Source organism: Gracilinanus agilis, chromosome 2 (genome assembly GCF_016433145.1).
Source record: "Gracilinanus agilis isolate LMUSP501 chromosome 2, AgileGrace, whole genome shotgun sequence".
NCBI classification, from domain to species: Eukaryota; Metazoa; Chordata; class Mammalia; order Didelphimorphia; family Didelphidae; genus Gracilinanus; species Gracilinanus agilis.
This window is the reverse complement of record NC_058131.1, coordinates 277,641,409-277,660,940: the sequence shown is the minus strand read 5'-3', so window position 1 is coordinate 277,660,940 and position 19,532 is coordinate 277,641,409. Positions and strand designations below refer to the sequence as shown.

Sequence of the window (19,532 nt, the reverse complement as noted above, 5' to 3'; positions counted from 1 at the left end):
TCTGCCAAGGAGGACAGGATGAGTTTGAGATGTGTGGTATGGCATGATGTGGGTATGGAATGGTGTGTGTGTGTGTGTGTGTGTGTGTGTGTGTGTGTGTGTGTGTGTGAGAGAGAGAGAGAGACAGAGAGAGAGAGAGAGAGAGAGAGAGAGACAGAGAGAGAGAGAGAGACAGAGACAGAGACAGAGACAGAGACAGACTCAGGAAGTCTTGGGGCAAATTTGGGGTCAGTTTAAAAAAATTTTTTTAATATTATTTTGTGTGTTTCTGTGTATGTTGGGGGCAGGAGAAAAGGGAGAAAAGATGCTCCTTGTACTTAGTTACTATTGATTACAAATGAGGTGGTTTTTTAATATCCTTATCCTCATTTTCTCCTTCCTCATGTAGTCTGCTTCCCTGCCACCAGCAGGGTCATACAAGGCCAGAAAACCATTTTGGATCCAAAGGGATCTAGGGTTCCAAGAAGATGGGAAGAAACTGAAAAGAGGAATTCCTTCATGTCCGTTGGGGGCTGGAGGAGATTATATGTTCCTGGTTGCCTGCAGGCACTGAGTCCTTCCAGCCTCAGGCAGTCGTTTGATATGTGAGACAAGACACCCCGTGTGGTGACCCTTAGGACACTTCTCTGGGAGTCAGAGATGGCCTGGTACCAAAATTGCATTAATAATGGAGGCAACGGCTTAAACTACCTTAATTCTTGGGTTCCTCCTCGCCCTCCATGCCCTCTCACTCTGTGACTGATATCTCTTAGCTGGAATTTACGTACTTTTGTTTCTGAGGCTCACCCCCCTGACTGCCCCACATCCGGGGACCTTTCCCTCCTCCTCGCTTCCTTTTTGACCTCCTCATTGGGTATTAAACACAGACTGCCTGCTACTTTGTTATGTTGTCATGTGCCCTCCCTTCCCAACTAGAATGTCAACTTTTTCGGGGCAGGGAATGTGTTTCATATTTTGTTTGTTTGTTTGTTTGTTCCCCTGGTAGTTCCTAACATGGAGCTGGGCACAGAGAAGCAGTTGAGGAAACAGTTTGCTGATTGACTAAAAAACTTGTTCTTTTGTCAGATCAGTGAACTACCAAATACATTCATTATCTCTTAAGTTCTCTCGGTCAGACCTCCCCGGGGATGTCTCCAACGGTGAAGCTGTTCAACATCAGGAGGGTGAACTGAGGGCTCCCAAGTCAAAGAAGGATGGAACTGGAAGGTACCTTAGAGACCATCTACTCAAAGCCCCTGATTTTACAGGTGAGGCCACTGAGGCCAAGAGGGGGTCGTGGCATGGTCACAGAGTGAGTTAGTGGCAAAGCCGTGCCTAGAACCCAAGTCCCGACCCCCAGGCCAGCGCTCCTCGCCGGGTGCCACACCGGGGAGTTGGGATGGAGCTCAGACATCGGTGCTGATGCTGCGGCTTCGGGAAAAGGCTTCGCGCATGGCGGAGAGGCGGTTGGGATTGAGGGCTTGGAGTCCACCAAAGCTCACGGGCAGTTCTATGTCTTCCTGGCTGATGTTCTTATAGTTGACACGCTCACCCCCATTTCGAACCTCCTCTGGTTCCTGAAGGAAGAAGGTTGGCGGTTCGTAGTGGGAGCAGCTGGGGCAGATGGTGCGACACTGCGGGGACTTCTGGTTGAAGGAGGAGGAGGACGATGGGTAGAGCGAGGGCCCGTTAGTCAGCACGATGTTTCGGTTGGAGTGGAGTGGTGGGAGGTGGGAATGGACGGCAAAGTCAGGCTCTTCCTCATCCTCTTCTGACTCATCTTTCTTGCAACAGTAATACTGGATGCAGAAGATGAAATAATTCTTAGTGTTTTTAACATTGCCAAGGGGCTTTCACATTCGTCATCATATAGGATTCTCCTAACATCCCAGGGAGGCAGGCAGGTTTTAAAGCCCAATGTTTTGGGGGCAGCTGGGTGGCTCAGGGGATGGAGAGCCAGGCCCAGAGATGGGACGTCCTGCATTCAAATTTGGCTTTGGGCTCTTCCTAGCTGGGTGACCCTGGGCAAGTCACTTAACCCCCATTGCCCAGCCCTTACTGATCTTCTGCCTTGGAACCAAAACATGATTCTAAGACGGAAGGTAATATGGGTTTAAAAAAAAAATAAAGTCCAAAGTTTTCTCCCTCTTACTACTGACTTTACAGATGGAGGAACTCACGTGGTGAGACAGAGGCCAGGCTGGGGATCAGGCCAGGCCTGCCTGGCTTGTATAGTCTTTGAGGCTTGACCTTCCTTTTCCCAATAACCTCCTTTTGGACTCAATCAGGGGACCCTCTCCAAAAGTTAGAAGAAAACGGAGCCGCGGACAGAGCCTGGTCCAACCCAACCCAACAGGCACGGATCCTTACTGTACCTGAAGCCTACAGTAGCAGAGGACTGCAATGATGCAGAGCAAAATGACTGTTGCTAATATTCCACCTGTGATGACCACAGTCCCGGCTGTCATTCGCCCGCTTCTCCATTAACTACCTGAAAGACACAAACAGGCTTTGAAACACATAGAAAAGATGCTGAGATGGGGAGGGAGGGAGGCCGGGGTGAGGACACACGCACCAACCAGATCCTCCCTAGAGGCCTACAAAGGGGAAGGCAAATGCCCTGAACCTAGGCGGTGCCTTGGAGACCCTCGAGGAAGGAGGGAGGAAAAGGAAGCAGCTCCATAGGGTTTTCGAGCTGAAAGATTCAAAGATTCATCCAGCTCAAAGCCTTCATTTTTCAGAAGAGAAAACTGAGCCAAAGTCCCATGCCAGAGGTTACACTGCTGGTAAGTAGCTGATTTCAACTCAGGTTTTCTTTTTCCTTTCTTAAACCTTTACCTTTTGTCTTGGAATCAATATTAAGTATTGAATCAAAAGCTGAAAAGTGTTAAGGGCTGGGCAATGGTGACTTGTCTAGAATCATGCAGCTAGGAAGTATCTGAGACCAGATTTGAATCCAGAGCCTTCTGTCTCTAGGCCTGGCTTGGAATCCACTGAGCCACCTTGCTTTATCCTTTTTAAAGCATCTTTATATCTATTATCTCTGTCTCTGTCTCTGTCTCTCTGTCTCTCTCTCATATCTCTATATCTATTATCTTATTCTTAATCTGTAAAATGGTTACAACAACAGGAATATGATTAATCTCAAGGGGTTGAAGGGAAATTTCTTTTTTTGTAAACCTCAAAAAACGATATAGGAATGTGAGATTGTTGGCATTACTGTCTTTCATTCCTGTGTCCCCAGAGGCCAGCATCCGGTTTAGCACCCTGTAGGTGCCTAGCAAATATTGTTAAATTCCTGGCTGAATGTGAGAGTCCAGGCTTTAGGATTTTGTTGGCCAGTGAGTGGCAGGAATGGGCAGTCCCTGATAAGAGTTACTATATAGCTCCAAATACTGATAGGTATTTTTTTTTGTAAACCCTTACCTTCCATCTTGGAGTCAATACTGTGTATTGGCTCCAAGGCAGAAGAGTGGTAAGGGTAGGCAATGGGGGTCAAGTGACTTGCCCAGGGTCACAGAGCTGGGATGTGTCTGAGATCAGATTTGAACCTACGACCTCCTGTCTCTAGGCCTGGCTCTCAATCCACTGAGCTACCCAGCTGCCCCCCTGATAGGTATTTTTTTGCAATAATCAAGAACTAGAAAAATTAGATTCCTCCTTTGATTTGGGAAGGGTTAAAGACAAATGAGGGAGGGACAGCTAGGTAGTAGAGTGGATAGGGCACCAAGCCTAGAGTCAGGAGATCCTGGCCTCAGATATTTCCTAGATATGTAACCCTGGGCAAGTCACTTAACCCTGCTGGCCTCAGTTTCTTCATATGTAAAAATGAGCTGGAGAAGGAAATGGCAAACGACTCCAGTATCTTTGGCAAGAAAATTCCAAACGGGGCCATAAAGAGTCAGACAAGACTGAAAAATGACTGAAGGATATCAACAACAAAGAAATTGTGATACATGACTATAATGGAATATTGTTGTGCTATTGAGAAATGGTGAATATGAAGATTGCAGAGAATCATGGGAAGATCTATGTGAATTAATGCAGAGTGAGGTAGACACAGTCAGGAGATAAACATACACAATGACTATAAGAAAAGCATAAGAACAGAGGAAGAAAGGAAGAGAGGAAGAAAGAAGGAAGGAAGGAAAGAAAAAAGGAAGGGAAAGAAAGGAAGAAGAAAAGAAAGGAATAAAGAAAGAGAAATAAAGGAAGGAAGGAAGAAAGGTAGAAAGAAGAAAGAAAGAGAGAAAGGAAAGAAGGAAAGAAGGAAGGAAGGAAGGAAGAAAAAAACTTCAATGCTTTGAAATGATGATAACCAAGCTTGGCCTCAGTGGAGAAATATGTGAATGTATCTCTCTCCCTTCTTCATCAAAGTTGGGGCTCATAGGTGTGGAACATTGCATATATCTATATCTATATATTTATATAGAAATGCCTCTATATATTTACATCTGATTAGGCTTACACATTGCTTAGTTTTTCTGAACCATCTCCCCCTCCTCTTTTCATTCTTTGCTATAGTCCCTATAATATAGGGGAATGTCTCCCTTGAGAGTAAAGAGGATTATATTGAGAAACAAAGGTGATATATAAATAAAAATTAATAATTAAAAAGTTAAAAATTAAAAAGAAAAAAGCAAGTCTTCTGGGTTGATGCTTTCAGACCAGGAGTTCCCTCCTTTTCCCTAAATCCTTTTAGAGTTAGAATCTAACACCACCAGCCCCTCCCTCATTGAGTCCTCTCTGATGGGTCAGTGGGTCTAAGCTAGAGAATGACCTTTTCAAGGCCTATCCTCTGCTCTGGTGTTACATCAGGATATCAATTCTGGAGGCCCCAAGGGTAGCAAATATAGTTTCCCTCCATTTCCACAGCTTGGCCTGGATTTTTGCCAAGTTGGAACCTACATAATTTCAGCTCTGATTATTTATAGCAACCCCCAATGAAGATGGACTAGATGAAAGGTTCTGAGGTTCTTTAAAACAACAATAACAACAACCATATCTTCTATCTTGGAATCAATATTGTGTATGGGTTCCAAGGCAGAAGAGTGTTAGGGCTAGGCAATGGGGGTTGTGACTTACCCAGGGTCATACAGCTAAGCAATGTCTGAGGCCAGATTTGACCCAAGACCTCCTGTCTTTAGGCCTAGCTCTCAATCCACTGAGCCACCTAGCTGCACCTAGATCAGAAGTTCTTAGTTTAGGGATTATAAACTTGTTTTAAGAAATTTTTGCTAGCTATACTTCAATATAATTGGTTTTCTTTGTAGTCCTATATATTTTATTTTGTACTTTGAAAAACATTGTTCTGAGAAGGGGTCCATAAATTTCACCAGATTGCCAAAAGATCCATGACACAAAAAAGGTTAAGGACTTCTTCACCAGATGATCATTAGGGTTCATCCTAGCTATAAATCCTAGGAGGAAGAGCCCTATCTGTTGGAAATATGCCCCCTAGATAAGGGGTAAATAAGTTTCTAGGTGACTAGAGACTCATAAAAACCACTGAATATCAGAGCTAGAATCCCCTCATTTTTGGATGAGGAAACTGAGATTCACAGAGGTTGTGATTTGTCCAAGTTAGTAGAGCCAGGATTTGAACCTTTGGTCCCTGAACCTAAAATAATGTTCTTTCTACTGTACCCTAGAGATAAGGAAAAGAAAGGCCCCCTTTGGGCAATTACCAGGGAAGTCATTTTGTAGTGGGATCCAGAAATAAGAGAGGGGAAAATGGAGTGGGATGTGGGAAACCCAGAAATCCAAAGGGGACACCTCAAGAACTCCCCTGAGCTTCTGATCCCAGGAATGCAGCCTGGCCAGAGAAAATCATCCCTGAAAACTACTGATAAACATAAAAATGGTATTTGTATTTCATACTCTTGAGATCTACATGTCTCCCTGATAGACAACTTTCACAGCCTCAGACCCCCTCCCCCCAGTCTCTCGCCCTTGTCATCCCCAACCCCCCTTTCTCCAGTCTCTTGCCACACATCACACAGTCAGCTCTCCTTGAAACACACAGAAACCCTATCTTTTGCTCCTTTGAAGACGTAACCTCCATCTTGTCTCCCAGCCATGCGACTTACTAATAAATCACTTTTATTTTTTAAAGATTTATCTGGGCCCGGTAATTCCTGAAGTAGGAAACTCCTCCGAATCAGGATCACTCTCCTGTAACAATTTACTGAAGGCCCCCCAGCTCTTTGGTGTCAGAGCTGGTTCTGGAACTCTGGTTTCCTGATGCCCCATTTAGGGATTTTCCCACTAAACCTTTCCTGCCTCTCTTGGAGAAGATGATCCTGGAAAGGGCAAGGGGGAGTTTTCAGAAACTTTTGGGGCCCTTAAGGTTTTGCAGGTTCCTAGGAACTTAGGGCCTAGCAAGTGGAGGTGCACACACACACACACACACACACACACACACACACACTTACTCACTCACACCAGCTCTTGCAAAGCCCAACAGACAGTCTTGGCCTGGCTGGCTGCCAGAGTCGGGATGGAGCCAGCTGGCCCTGCCTGGGCCCTGCTGACTGCAAGAGTAAGACAAGTTCAGGCTCCAAGTACGTGGTGTGTGTGTGGGGCAAGGGAAGGAGCCTGGTGGGGCAGGTGGAGGTGGCGGGGTGCCTCCCGATGGTTGGGATCGGGGTCCATGGGAAAGAGCCTTGTGGTCCAGACAAGTTTCATGCTCCTCCTGTTGAGGAGAAACAAGTCAAGTAGTGGTTCTCAGAGTGGGAGGAAGAGTTCTTAAATTGCATGCTTCCACCGCCCTCCCTCATTCTGGGTTGATGCACAGACTCAGCTCTGAGCAAAACCAGCTGTGTTTTGCTTTAGCCTTTCCCCGACTCACCAGGTAAAGCAAAGTACCACAATAATCCGCCGTACTCCTATAGAGCCTTGTACTTTCTAAAGTGCTTTTCCATCCAGTATCTTCTTTGATCCTTACACCAACCCTGTGAGGGAAGCAGGGGCTTGGATTATCACCCCCATTTTATAGATGAAGAAATGGAGGCCCCAGAGAAATCGACCGTCTTGTTCAATAGTCACACGATGAGTGAGGGGCAAGGTAGACCTGGAATCCAAGGCTCCTAGAGCCCCCAAGTGCAATGTTCTTTGTTTAAAAGCTATAGGTTTACTTTAGGAATTCATAAAGGATTAGACACGATCATAGCTTGAAAGTCCTTAGGATTCATCTTATCCAATGTCATCATTTTAGAGGCAGCAAGGTAATGCAGTGAATTAAAGTCAAGAAGACCTAAATCCAGCTTTATACACCTACTAGTTGTGTGACCTTGGGCAAGTCATTTAACTGTTACTTGTCTCTGTTTCCTCAACTGTAAAATGAAAAAAAAATAGGGTATTTTCTCCCAGAGTTGTTGTGGGGATCAAAAAAGTTTCTGGTACGTAGAAGGCATTATATAAATGCTAACTATTATTAAAATGATTATTTTACAGAGGAGGAATCTGAATTCCAGAGAAAGAAGAGACTTGGCCAAAGCCATGTAGCCAGAACTTGGATTAATGGAAGACCCATTAGAATATAAGCTCCTTGAAGACAATAAGATTGTCTTTTTGCTTGTTTATTCCCAGAGCTTAGCATAGTGCCTTGCATATTTAATAAGCACTTAATAAAGTCATGTTGCCTCAATTTGAAGTAGAGTTTTTTTTAAACCCTTACCTTCTATTTTAGTATCAATTCTAAGACACAAGAACAGCAAGGGCCAGGCAATGTGGGTTAAGTGACTTGCTCAGGGTTACACAGCTAAGAAGTGTCTGAGGCCAGATTTGAACTCAGATTCTCCTGATTTTAGACCTGGTGCTCTGTACATTGTGCTACCTAGCTACCCCTGAAGTGGACTTTTAAAAGTAGAAATGATAGACCATATCCAGCCAGAACTATATAGGCAGCTAGGTGGCCTAGAGGATGGAGCACTGAACCTGGAGTTAGGAAGTCCTGAGTTCAAATCCTATTCTCAGACACTACTTAGCTGTGCGGCTCTGTGCAAGTTGCTTAACATCTCTTGGCCTCAGTTTCTCCATGTGTAAAATGAAGTTAATGATAGCACTGACCAGAAAGGATTGCTGTGAGGGTCAAATGAAAAAACAGCAGTATAGCACTTTGAAAACTTCCAAATATATGCAAGCTATTATTAATTATGGAGTTTCAGGTCAAGCAAAAAAAAAAATCAAATAGTCCAGCATATTTATTGGGGAGGCTCTATGTTCCCAGTCCTGCGCCAGGTTCTGAGGTGAACAGGATAGGAACAGAAGACACCATTTCTGACCAAAGTAGCTTAAGTCTAATTTAGGAAACAGAATAGAAAAAGAGAATATCATCAAGTACAAGGAAAATTTGGGAAAACCCACAAATGATAGAGGGATTTAGACGAAGCGGGATTCAGACTCTGCCCTTCTAAAATAATGCAGCTACAGAGAAATTGCCAGTAGCAACGTCACCATTCTCTTATTGACCCAACAAATATTTGAGCTCCTGCTATAGGCTAGGCCCTGGGCTAGGTGCCATGGGTGATACAAGGAATAATATAGTCCTTAGCCTCAAGAAGTTTACAATCTAGTGAAGGTAGGAATAAAGCACACAGCATTTAAGAGTACTTATTTAAGTCCAGTCAAGAAGCATTAGGTGGAGAGTTAGGTCTAGAGATGGGAGGCCTGGGTTCAAATATGACCTCATATATTTCCTGGCTATGTGACCCTGGGCAAGTCACTTAACCCTCATTGCCTAGCTTTTGCCACTCTTCTGTCTTGGAAATAATGCACAGTATTGATTCTAAGATGGAAGACAAAGGTTCTGTTTTTTTTTTTTTTTTAAATATTTATGAAGAACCTGGGGCAGCTAGTTGGCTCAGTAGATTGAGAGCCATGCCTGGAAATGAGAGGACCTGGATTCAAATGTGGCCTCAGACACTTCCTAGCTGTGTGACCCTGGGCAAGTCACTTAACCTCAAATTGCCTAGCCCTTACTGCTCTTCTGCCTTGGAACCAATACTTAATATCGATCTGATGTGATGAGGGGCAGTAATAGGAACAGGACCCTCATACTCTGAAATCTTGCCTTTCTCACTGGTTAGCATTGCTTAAATATCAACTGCAAAACCTATCATTTCAGCATTAATCAAGCATAAATTGCAGATTGATCAATTACCCACTCTGTTCGCTGGATCTGTAATATTCATTTGAGGCATTAGCTTTGTGCCTAATCTATTTTATTAATTACTCACATAGTTCTTAGAACTATAAGACATAATTAATTACCCATAGTGGTCCTCTAATGTACCACATTCCTCCCCCCCCACTCCCCAATGTTCTCATTCTAGAAGGGCAGAGAGACCTCTCCCACATTGACAAATGATAACAAGGTAGACAATGGGAGAACACGGAACCTGCGCACCAGGGACTCTGGCATTCCAGAAGAATTCTTCAAACTTGCACATACTCCTTATTCCCTATGACAACAAACCCTACAACATACCTCCTCCTGAATTTGGAAAGGGAGATGCCAAGCTCCCAGATCCCAATAAATATGCCAAACCTGATCCCTAGGGTAGCTGCCACTCCTCAGTGGAAGCTGCCACTCTATAGCAGGAGCTGCTATTCCATTCTATGGCTCCAAAGAGGCTGGACTTCTAGCCTCTGGGCTTATCCATCAGTCCTAAGGCTACCTGATTGGCTTCCAGACTATTCCACCAGCTATTGGGCTGTTATACCACCATAAACCACTTCTTCAAATAAAATTCTTTTCTTATTTCTGGATTGAACAGAGTTTGAGTCTCCTATTCTTGAGGAGAGACCCAATTACAGACTTGGTGTGTTTCTCCAACAACAGATTCTAAGATGGAAGATAAGAGTTTTTTTTAAGCATTTATGAAGAACCTAATATGTGTTAAATGCTGGGGATTCAAAGGTAAGGATTTAAAAAGAAAAAAGAAAATGCAGAGCCAGGAGGAAAAGCATCTTGTGCTAGAAATAGTCAGAATGTCTATGCTATTGGGCCGTAGGAAACAGAAGGGAAGAAAGTATAGGAAGCCTGGAAAGATAAGAGGAAGGCATGTTATTGAAGGAGCTTGAATGCCAAACACAAGATTTTAAATTTTATTTAGTTGTTGATTGAGTAGGAGGCGTTACTCTGCTTTAGGAGGCTCACTTTGGTGCCTGAGTGGAGGATGGAACTGGAGTGGGGAGAGATTTGAGGCCAGCAGACTCACTAGCAGGCAAGTGAAAGAGTCTGGATGTAGAGAGGGATTGCACTGGGGTGGTGGTAGTGTCTGAGGAGAGAAAGCAGCATTTTGGGGAGATCTTATGAAGCCCAAATTGATAGGATTTGATGACTGATTAGAGATGAGGGGTGAGAGAGAGTAAGAAGTCAAGGATGATACTAGTCTTTGGGGTTCATAAGTCCATACCTACCAATCACTAGGCTCATAATGGGAAGACAATGAAGATTTTTGGACAGGGGAAGGACATGATGAAACCTATTTTATTTTTTTGAAGATTGTATCTGGCAGTGGTCCGTGGGATGGATTGGGTAGATGGGGAATGCCTGGAAAGACCAGATTGTGTCTTAATTGCACATCTGTCCAAAAGAGTTTACTGCAAGTGCTCTTTGCCACATCATCCCTTTCCTTTCTTGTTCATTTGAAATTCTCCCTATGGGTGGGAGTCAGGGATAGGATTTGGGTAAGGAGTCCTTTTGGGAAATGCTAGGGACTGATTGAAAAATGCAAAGTCTGAGCTAAGCTCCAGTGTCCCATCTTGCTCTGTGTTCTATGTCCTAAGGTTCTTTCCAGTTCTGACGTTCTATGTTCTAAGGCCCCTTCCAGTTCTGACCTAATACGATGCTCCGAGCCTAAGACCACCACACCCCTAGTTATCGTAAATGTTAAGGGGTTGGATGATAGTCATCACGATCGCTGCAAAGGCCAGTTGGAGACCTATAAACCATTCCCAGAAGAGTCTGGCTTCTTTTCTGTCCCTCATGCCACCTTCCCAAATAGCTTTTGGAAGTTCATCTGAGCCCACTGTCATCTGAGACTGTTTCGCCATGAGAGCAGAGTTGGAGGGGTCCTCATCTTTGCTGCCACTGCCTGATTCTCTCCACAACTTGGAAGGAGAGAGCAACCTGGTGTGGCGATGGGGAACGTCGTCCAGCCCTCTGTACTTGGCCCACAGAAGGCTCCCAGCCCAACCCCAACGGCTGTCAGCAGCTATCTCCATGACACCTGTATTTGTGCCAGCTGGAGCACATTGTCGGGGGATCTGATCTCAGGCCTTTTAGATATGCTGAGGAACAGAAATGCTTCAAATGAATGCCAGGGGTGGAGAGGCCAAGTCCCCAGTCCATGCATACACAATGACAGCTCAGCCCCCTGGCAGAAGGCCAGCTTCTCTGTTTAACTGTGACCAGTCTCCAGTGCCCCAGAGTCCCTCCTTTCTCTGTTCATGCTTTTGCTCACTCTCCTAGCCAAAACCGAATCATCTTTATAATCCAACTCAAGCTCTCCCCCTTTTGGGATGCCTTCCCCGATTCTCCCTTCTCTCCACTCCCAGAGCACTTAGAGTCGGAACCATACCATGCAAGTATTGTTTATAAAGAAGGATATAAGAAGTCACAAGTCTAGGTAGTAAGCTCCTTTTAATAAGCCTAGCCTGGTTGAAGAGGGCTTTGGGGAGCTCCGGGCTCCTTTGTTGGGAAAGCAGAAGAGGTAGAACTATTCTTAGGTGGAAGCCTCCTGTGGGCAGGGAAGAGCCTGCAGCCTTGAGGGGAATGGGAGAGGGCAAGGGAACCAAATCCAATCTTGCTGCCTGGTGGAGAAGTGGACATTTATTATGGATCTACTATGTGCCAGACAGTGTGCTAAGTGCTTTAAATACCATCTCAATGTCCTTTGATTGGGGAATGGCTAAACAAATTGTGGTGTCTGTTGGTGATGGAATACTATTGTGCTCAAAGGAATAATGAACTGGAGGAATTCCATGTGAACTGGAATGACCTCCAGGAATTGATGCAGAGTGAAAGGAACAGAACCAAGAGAACATTGTACACAGAGACTGATACACTGTGGCACAATTGAATATAACAGACTTTTTTACTAGCAGCAATGCAAGGATCCAGATCAAGTTGAGAAAGAAAACTAGCCACATTCAGAGGAAGAACTGTGGGAGAAGAAACACAGAAGAGAAACAACTGCTTGAACACATGGCTGATGGGGATATTATCGGGGATGCAGACACTAAATGATAACTCTAGTCCGACTATCAATAATATGGAATTAGGTCTTGATCAATGATACATGTGTAACACAGTGGAATTGTGCATCAGCTAAGGGGGTTTACGGGGGTTTGGGGCGAGGGAAAGAACATGAAACAGCTAACTCGGGGAAAATATTCAAAGTTAAAATTAAAAAAAAACAAAACAAAACAAAAAACAAAAAACAAATAAAAAATAAATACCATCTCATTTGCTTCTCACAACAATTCTGGGAGGCAGGTGTTATTATCATCCCCATTTTACAGTTGAAGAAATTGAGGCAGCCAGAGATGAAGTGGCTTACTCAGGGCCAGCTATCTATCTAGTAAGTGTTTGAGGCTGGATTTGAACTCAGTTTTCCTGACTCCAGGCCCAGGCCACTCTCTACTGTGATATCTAGCTGCCTCTAGCTGGTAAGGGATGGAGATACCCTGGTCCAGTGATGGCAAACCTATGACATGCATGTCAGCAACTGACACATGTAGCCATTTTTGATGACATGCAGCTGCATACAGAGAAGCATGGGGCTGCATTCTGAGGATGAAACATTTGCTGTAGTGTAGTGTAGACACTCTGCACATTCTAGATAACAATTCTACCTATATTAATTTACCTATTTTGGTTTATTAAATACAGTTATACATTACAATTATACATTTTTGTTATTTAAACTACAAATATCATGAAATTATTGTTTTTTTCCTTGATGTGACACACCACCTGATTTATGCTTGGTTTTTTGGCGAATTTTAACACACCAAGCTCAAAAGATTGCCCTAGTCTATGGTGGAAATCTTCATTGCTCTTCTACAAGTCAGGAGACAGGCTCGTAGGACCTGGCATCATTAAATTTAAAGCCAGAAGGGAACTTAAAGATCACACCAAGTCTAATCTTCCCAATTTACAGATGAAGAACATGAGGCTCAGAGCATTCGAATGACTTGTTCAAAGTTACAGAGGTAGGTAGTAAGATGAAATTCAAACTCAGATAGTCTGACTCCCATTGTGGCACTCACTCTTTTCTAGCATGTTGCCTCAACTGCTAGACATGGGTTCTAGGTCTAGTTTTTACTAAGTCACTGAGTGACTTTAGGCAAGTCATTTCTCTCTGAACCTGTTGTTTGCTAATCTAAATGCAAAATTTCAAGTAGATTATCTTTCTGGTTCCCTTTAGCCAGTAGTGTGCTAGAGTCAGCTTGGATTAGCTCTCAACTGTTAAGTTTTCAGTGTGAGTATTTACATCTCTGAACTCCCACTTACAAATCAGGGTTAGATTTATTGTTTTGTTGATTTTCGAGACTTATGAAAGTGTTGGAGAAAATGTTAATAATGCTGATTAAGATTACAAATATGTTGTGTGTACATTCCCCCCATCCAGAGAGTCAGTTTAACATTTATCAGCACATACCTGCCTCTTGATCTAGTCAAAAACACAGTTACTGAGGAAGGTTTGCAAAGCACTTTCCTCATGTCAATCCTGTACGGCACGTAGTATGATGGTTATTATTTCTATTTTTAGAGTAGTAAACTGAGGCAGGAGATGCTAAGGAACCTGCCCACTAGCTATCACCTAGCAAGTGAGTATCTAGAACAGGATTTGAACCACTCCCAGGTCTCTAGCCTTTAAGTCCAATATTCTATTCATTATACCACAATTTATGATCTCTATTGCCATCATTTAAATCAAATCATTTTAACTTACTTCAGAAAATAATACCTTAGCCAAGGTGAGAAATGAAGGCCTTTTACTTCCTCTGTAAAAACTTAACTACAACAACAATAATCAGTATAATGTTATGATGAGAGAATAGCAGAGCATCAGGCTTAAAGTCAGGAAGACCTCAGATACTTAATTAACTGCGTGACCTTGGGCAAGTCACTTAACTGTGTTGGCCTCAGTTTCCTCATCTGTCAAATGAACTGGAGAAGGAAATGGTGAACCACTTCAATATCTTTGCCAAGGATACCCCAAATGGGAACCTAAAGGGTCAAAAATAATCGAACGACATGATGACAACAACAATAATTATGCTTTACTGTAGCACAATGTTTATAAAATTATTTGCAGGCATATATCTTCTATAACAACTCAGTGGGAGAGTGCAAATATTAAAATCCTTCAGGGCTCCCAATCATCTCCCAGGCTGAATTCAAGAACTCCTCTGCCTGATGTTCAAGGTTTTTGAGAATTTGCCACTACTCTACCTTTCAAACTTTTCTTCATGTGACTCCTCTCTTATGTTAACTACCCTTCAGACACCTCAAGTATCTATTTCTTTCCCTGTTCCCCATCCCTGAAATGCTCTCCTTGTTTCTATTCACCTCCTGAATTCCTGCCATTTCTTTTAAGCCCATGTAAAATATCACTTCTTCAAGGCTTCAAGGAAGCCTTCCCTGATCCCCGAGATCTCACATATTACTTTGTTTTGTATCATTCTAAAGTGCTTTCCATGTGATATTGTGAATTAAAGTTCTCTGTGAATTATTTGCCTATAAGACATCGTTTCATGAATGCATGAACTTGTGCATTTTATGCTTGTTTTAATTGATATCTTTTGTTTTTTATGTCATCAAAATTTCTCCCAGCATTCCTCCCTCTCCTTTTCTGAGAGCCATCTTGTATAAAAATAATATTTTAAAGGACAAAAATACAAAGGAAAAAATCATGGAAAAAGTCTTAAAATATGGGTAATGTATCACACACTTGTGAACTTCTTATCTTTTCAAAGAGATGGAGTGAGCTTGTTTCTTAACTTAATTATTAATCTCTCCTGGTACTTAACATAGCATTACATACAGTAGATGCCTAATAAATGTTCGATGAATGGATGGATGAATGAATGAATGAATGAATGAATATGATGATAAAGTTCAGTGTTCCTATGGTGAGTTAGATGGAATCGAGAGACTCTATAGAAAATACGAGGGCAGTTTAGAGGAACAAGGCCAGTCTAACTCTTTTAGAAAGGCCACCCCAGTTCCTGTTTGGAGTAAAGGAGCAATCTGTCAGTTTAAAAAATTCTCTTTCTTTTCTCTGATGGTTTATTGAAATATCAGAACCACTAGCCAAGACAATTTGGCAAGCATCTCACTGAACTGTTAATCTGTCCCTCTGGACCATAAACTGTTTAAAAAGCTTTATAAACTTCTTCTCCCCACTTTTACAAGAACAGAATGTGAGATGGGAGTCTCACCCCCTTAATCCTAACCCCAATTTCCCACCTGGTGGGCAGGATTGGCACATTCCCTTTCTTATATTCCCCCATGCCTGCCCTCAGAAACCAAGAGAATGAAATACTTTGATAAACTCTAGTTATGAGGGTTACCAGCCAGGGGCAATGATTACCCTAGAACAAAGTGGGCGCCACCGCCCCCTGGTGGGTGTTGCAGCGATCCAGGGGAGCGGTGATGGCCACAGGTGCATTTATCTTTCCTATTAATTGCTATTAAAATTAAAAGAAAATTAATTTCCAGGGGGCTAAGTAATATTTTTTCTGGAAAGGGGATGGTAGGCCAAAAAGTTTGGGAACCACTGCCCTTGAAGAATATTCAAGGAGCCCTGTTCCCCAACTGAAGAGTCCCATTTTCCATGAAGCCCTTCCTGAGTGACTCTACCACAACCTTACTTTCTCTGAATTCCTAGATCTAAATAAATCTCAAATTGGAAGAGGCTTCAGAGGCCACTTAGGATCCTCAGTTCAGAGCTGAGGTCATTTAGTCCAATTCCTTTATTTTACACACGAGCAAACTGAGGCCCAGAGAAGTTAGGTGCCTTACCCAAGGTCACAAGATAAATGACAAGTTCTAGAATGGGAATTCAGGTCCTCTGATGCCAAGTTCTCTTTATGCTGGGCCACTGTTTTCCTCAAATCCCATCTTGACCCTGAATAAGAATCTCTTCTACCCCACACATCACCACTTTCTGAGTAAGTCCATTCCATTTAAACCAGGAAACCAGAGGTGTCCAGGACCTCCTCCAAAGTTAGAAAGTGTAATCTGTATGTGAAGAGAAATCCTTAATCTGATAAGCCTAACAAGTGGTCATCAGTGATACAAACCTCCTGAGCACCTCTTCCACTATCTGACAGTTAGGACATTTTTACTTATATAGAGTAGAAATACACTCCTTTTGGACAATATACCCATTTTTAGGAATTAGGCAATGAGGTGGTGCAGCACCTAGAGTGCTAGGTCAAGAATCAAGAAGACTTGAGTTCATATTTGGCCTCATATACTTACTGGCTGTGTGACCATTTAGGGCAAATCACTTAAACTTCTGTTTGCCTCAGTTTCCTTAATTGGAATATGGAAATAATAATAGCATCAACCTTACAGAGTTGTGGTGAAGCTCAAATGAGATAATATTTGTAAGGTGTAAGGTACATAGTGGGTGCTCTAATAAATACTTGGTTTCTTTCTTGCTTTTAGATTTTCTTCTGGAAGCCAAGCAGGACAATTTGAACTCCTCTTCTACATAACAGATTTTCAAGTCCAAACCACCAGCTTTTATGACCTTTTAAAGTCTTAAAAAAATTTTTTTTTAAATACTGAGGGGTAGCTAAGTGGCACAATGGACAGAGATCCAGGCCTGGAGATGATGGACCTGGGTTTAAGTCTGGCCTCAGACTCTTCCTGAATGTGTGACCCTGAGCAAGTCACAACCCCAATTGCCAAGCTCTTATCATTCTTCTGCCTTGACACCACTATTTAGTATTGATTCTAAGACAGAAGGTAAGGGCTTTAAAATTATTTAATTTTTTTCAATAAGCGAAAATGCATTTTCTTTCTTCCCTCTTACCTTACCTCCTCTCTTTCATTGAAAAGAAAGAAAAAAATTGTAACAAATATGCAGTCAAGCAAAATAAATTCTTCCATTGTTTAGATCCAAAAATAGAGGTCTCATACTGTATCCCTGAGTTCGTCTCTGATTGGCCTCTCAGGATGTGGGTGACTGGTTCTCTGGAATTATGATTGCTTGTTGCATTGATTAGAATTCTTATAGCCTTCAAAGCTGACTTTATAGTATGGCTGGTTTTGCTGTCATTGTTTAGTTGTGTCTGACTCTATTGACAAAAATCCATACGGTTGGGGTAGCTATATAGCACAGAGGATAGAGTTCCAGGCCAGGATTTGGGAGGATCTGGGTTCAAATTTGACCTCAGACATTTCCTAGCTGTGTGACCCTGTGCAAGTCACTTAACCCTGATTGTTTAACCTTTACCACTCCTCTGCCTTAGAATTGATACTTAGCATCAATCAGGTAAGGGTTTTTTTTAAAAAAAAAGGTCCATGGGGTTTTCTTGGCAAAGATACTAGAGTGGTTTGCCTTTCTTTCTCTAGGTTATTCCTATTTTACAGATGAGGAACTGAGGCAAATAGTGGGTTAAGTGACTAGCTCAGGATCAAACAGCTCAGAATCTGAGGCCACATTTGAAGTCAAATCTCTCTGATGGCAAGCCAAATACTTTAGTCACTAAGCCACCTATCTGCCCCCAAAGTTGCTGTTCCTATACAATTATTCTCTTCATTATGGTTACTTCATTGTGTATCATACAAGTCTTCTCAGATTCGCTTGAAACCATTCCTTTTATTATTTTTAAACTACTAAATCTTCCTTTTTTTTAGATTAAGCAGTCTCAGGCCCTTCAGCGATTCCTTATATAACACGGTCTCTAAGTCTAACCGTCTTGGCCACTCTCCTTTGGATCTGTCCCACTCTATCAATATTCTTCCTAACATGATGAGCCTAGAACTAAGCCCAGTACTTTAGACGGAGTCTGAACAGGATGGTGTACCAGAAGATTCAACTCAATAACTGAAAGTTTATGAAGCTCCTACCAAACGCGAGGCATTCAAAGTCCTTCCTAACCAAGCCAGCCCCCTCCTGCCTTTCAAGCTTTCTTTTTTTTTTTTTAAACCCTTAACTTCTGTGTATTGGCTCATAGGTGGAAGATTGGTAAGGGTAGGCAATGGGGGTCAAGTGACTTGCCCAGGGTCACACAGCTGGGAAGTGTCTGAGGCTGGATTTGAACCTAGGACCTCCCATCTCTAGGCCTGACTCTCAATCCACTGAGCTACCCAGCTGCCCCCTCAAGCTTTCTTTTTTATTTCTTTTTTTAATCCTAAAAGATTAGGAGTGGATATATAGACTTGGGAACTATCTGGGCAGAAATAATAGAATCCATTTTCAGTTGTGCAGGATGACTCTTTGTGGAGTAGAGCTTACCCTCTGTCATTTTACACATGGGGAAACTGAGTCCTGGTGGAGGGGAAGTGACCTACTCAAAGTCACCCTAGTAGTAGTAAGTTGGAGAGCCGGGACTTTTCCTCTTCCCCAAGTTGCCTCACACTCAGAAACAACAGAGCCTTCAGCTTTTCCCTGACAAACACATTTGTCTTGTTAAAAAGTTCTTTTTACCTGGAAGCTTTAAAGTCTCCAGTGAGTAGAAAAGTATACAGCACACGGAGGAGGCCCATAAGCTGAACAGTTCCTGTCTAGACCTCCTTTACATTTGTTCCTAATTTCATGCTCCACAGGGCCCTGGATTCTTATATTTGGTCATAAATATATGGGGAAGTGAAGTGCTGCTGTGGTCTCAGAGACAGGATCCAGAACTCTAGCACAGGGAGGGGAGGATCCAGATGCAGAGAGAAGCTACCACTGATAACAGGGGCTTCATATGTCTTGATAACAATGAGTGAATCTTCATATTTGTTTTTTTTTTTTTTTTTAAAGAGAGCTACTTTTTGGGAAGGCATTTTGAAACTACCCCAAGAGGTTAAGAAGTTCCTTGAGATGAGATTATCTTGATCTTTCTTTGTATCCATAGCCCTTAGGAGAGTACCTAGCACCTAGTAGGCACTTAAGAAATACTTGTTCGACTCACTAAGTTAATTAATTCGGGCACAATAAGGAGGAAAGGGTGCTTTTTTTGGAATCCAGGTCCTGTTTGAATCCTGCCTCAGTGGCAACTATTTATGTGATCTTGGATAAATCATTTAAACTCTCTGGGTCCCAGTTTTCCTAATGCGTAAAAGTGAGGGCGTCTCTTGAAGCCTGACATCTAAGATCCTATGAAATTTGGCTTCCTGAGCTAATATTCTAGGATTTGTTTTCCTTTCTCAATCCCTTTGGCTCTTATCACCTCTCTTTCTATTTTTTTCTGGCGAGAGTCTTCGTTTTTGAGCTCTGATCAGAAGCCTTCCTCCATAGCTCAGTGATCCCCGTTGTTTGAGGGGTTCAGGGTTCATCAGAACAACTCCTTGCTCTTTAGCACTCAGGCTCACC

General features: G+C 42.7%; 1 protein-coding gene across 1 annotated transcript; it reads right to left on the bottom strand.

Moving 5' to 3' along the window:
- Positions 1 to 1,128: 1,128 nt before the first annotated feature.
- FAM163B (family with sequence similarity 163 member B) lies at positions 1,129 to 2,515 on the bottom strand. Its single transcript, XM_044661288.1, has 2 exons — positions 2,355 to 2,515; positions 1,129 to 1,778 (listed from the first exon to the last, which is right to left on the bottom strand). The coding sequence occupies exons 1-2, from the start codon at positions 2,445 to 2,447 to the stop codon at positions 1,386 to 1,388; spliced, it is 486 nt and encodes a 161-aa protein (XP_044517223.1). The 5' UTR covers positions 2,448 to 2,515; the 3' UTR covers positions 1,129 to 1,385.
- Between the last annotated feature and the right edge of the window lie 17,017 nt (positions 2,516 to 19,532).